This window comes from Impatiens glandulifera, chromosome 5 (genome assembly GCF_907164915.1).
Source record: "Impatiens glandulifera chromosome 5, dImpGla2.1, whole genome shotgun sequence".
NCBI lineage: Eukaryota > Viridiplantae > Streptophyta > Magnoliopsida > Ericales > Balsaminaceae > Impatiens > Impatiens glandulifera.
This window is the reverse complement of record NC_061866.1, coordinates 48,729,583-48,732,235: the sequence shown is the minus strand read 5'-3', so window position 1 is coordinate 48,732,235 and position 2,653 is coordinate 48,729,583. Positions and strand designations below refer to the sequence as shown.

Sequence of the window (2,653 nt, the reverse complement as noted above, 5' to 3'; positions counted from 1 at the left end):
GTTGTTGGTCAGTTTTTATTATATATAAATTATTATTTTTTATAAATTATAATATATATATATATATTTAAAATAATTTATGCAAAATATATAAATGAGATTTAAACTTAATCAAAAAATTAAAAAAAAACTATTATACACTATTGTTCACCTATAATATAGGTTATATAATTATGATTTTTATTTAGGAAGCTGGAAATATTATTGCAGAACAAAAACTATTTATAATTAATGTTTAGAAATTAGACAGTAAAGTTGAGAATTGCTGCAACCATCACTTTCAATTTCAACCCTCAATTCAATAGTCGGTGGTGGGCTGATAACGAAAGGGATCAATTAATAATTTTTCTTCTAATAACATTTAATATTTGTCCTATTTAATATGTATATTATTATTATTATTATTATTATTAATCAAGAATATGACAAAAATGAATTAAAGAAACTGTAAAGACTACAATTTTATGTATAATACCACTCTCCCTCATTCACATTTCAAACCAGAAAATATAAATTTGCTACCTTTGTTCAAATTAAATAAAGAATGAATGATTTTCTATCTATGATCAATCTATAATCACCGTTGGGTTAAGAATAGATCCTTTTCGCTAATGAAAGTCCCATGAAATCCATACGGAACTCTCGACGGGAGATTCACTGTAGCCTCAAGCTCCATACTTTTAGCGTTTACTATTTGAAGCTCTGATTCCCATGTCTTCTCATTATGAACAAATGCCAATATATATCCTTCATCTTCTTCACTACCCAGTTTACCAGGAACAAACATTGGCTCGCCGCCGTATTTGTTATCCCCGTAATTGAACTTCTTTACCTCGCCGGAGAAAAGATCCACTTTTGCAAACCCAGATACTTTCGGCCATGGCTCTGCAATTGCCAAGTATGCGAATTGACTCTTTCTCCCTAGTAAATTCTTGTTCACCATTCCCGCTTCTAGGTTTACTTGATCGGTTTCTTTCATGATTGGCCGCCGGGTTGATTTTCCTGTCTTCAGATTTAGCCGAATTTCTGATAACACGCTCTTCAAGCTTTCATCGCACTCGTTGAAAACGGAGTCCGCCGGCGTCATGCAGGATCCGACCACGACAATCTCGTCGGTCTCCATTTCCTCCCATGCGTTCCAGAGATGGAAACAGAAACAATCCGGCACGTCGATCCAAACTAATTGATCTGCATTTTCGGCTTTCTTATCCAAAACCCCGAATCTAGAAACCTTTTTATCATCATAGACAACCGGAGATCCGTCCCGGATCATTTCAGGTAGTCTGAAAATAACATTCTGATCTGGGATTACTACGAAGTTCTCTGTTATGGCGAAATCATGCATCATTGTCGGCTCCGGCAAGGGAATTTCCACGTCCGGTGATTTCTCACCGGTGGGTGAGACTCTAAAGTATTTAAGATAAGGTTTCTGAACAACATCAGAGCTCAATGCAAATAGCTCGCCGGAAACAGGGTCGACTTTTGGATGTGCGATCATGGCTGTTTTAAGCTTCCCGTTAAAATCATACCGGCCGGCGGTTTTAAGGTCTCCGGCGTCAGTAATCTGGACATGATAAGGAATGTCATCTTCTGACATGGCAAGTAAACGTCCGTCAAAGTAAACCAAACCAGCGTTAGCAACGCCAGAGCCGCGACTATGATCAACGATTCCAAATAACCCCCTAGCGTAAAACAACATCAAACGCGCGATTCCTAAATGTCCATGCAATTCTCCAATCGCCTTAGGGAAAACCGGCCGACCCAATGCTTTTTCTTGAACAAAGCGTTCTGTTTTAGTGAACCGACAAGCGTAGCTAGCCGAACCTTTGTCAAACTTAACGGCGTGAACCATTCCGTCTCCATCGAAGAAATGATGACCGGCAACCGGTTCGAAGAGTGGGTTAGCGCCGTTTCTGACGTAGACGCCGTTAATAGAATCAGGTATTTGACCGACAACAGGGAGGTTTCTGTGTACGGGTTGCTCTGGCACCGGAGCAAAATTACCGGCAATTTGAACACGTGGGTCAGTGGTTTTTGATAAGGGTTTTTGGGTCTCATGCGCGACCAAGGTAGTTTCGGCGGCGTCTAGGATTGCGGCGGCGGCTTTCTGGAAGATGTTGAATGGATTGGGATTAGTTATGTTAGTGGAGTGATTGAGGAAGTTGAAGATATTATTAGAGGCAGAGCAATTTATTCTATGTTTGTTGTTGCTGTTCTTGTTGGGATTGGATGAGAATGAAATTGATGAGGAAGAAGAACTTAAGCGAGGATTATAAAAGAAATGATTAGATGGATTTACTAGTTTAGCTGAGGAACAAGAAGAAGAAGCCATATTGTCGTGTTTATGATGAAGTAGAATAAAAACATAGAATAAATTATATATATGGAGAGAAAATGATGTTTGATTAGGGTTTGTGAAAAATAAGGAGAATGGAATGCTATATATAGAAAGGGGAGAATATCCACGTGTTATGTTTCGTATGGGGAGAAGAGTGGGAAAGAGGTTTGACGAAAATAATGTGGGAAGTTGAGCTTCCAAGCTTTGCCACGAGCTCCCTCTCTCTCCTTCTAATATTATTTTTCAAATTGGGATTTTTAAAATTAAATAAAGTTTGAATTATATATATATATATTTAATGATTAACATAATAAG

The 2,653-nt window shown here is 38.0% G+C and overlaps 1 protein-coding gene across 1 annotated transcript; it reads right to left on the bottom strand.

Annotated features, from left to right (window-relative positions):
• Positions 1–521: 521 nt before the first annotated feature.
• On the bottom strand, positions 522–2,362 carry LOC124937508 (9-cis-epoxycarotenoid dioxygenase NCED3, chloroplastic-like). Its single transcript, XM_047477773.1, has one exon. The coding sequence runs from the start codon at positions 2,330–2,332 to the stop codon at positions 578–580; it is 1,755 nt and encodes a 584-aa protein (XP_047333729.1). The 5' UTR covers positions 2,333–2,362; the 3' UTR covers positions 522–577.
• Positions 2,363–2,653: the final 291 nt, after the last annotated feature.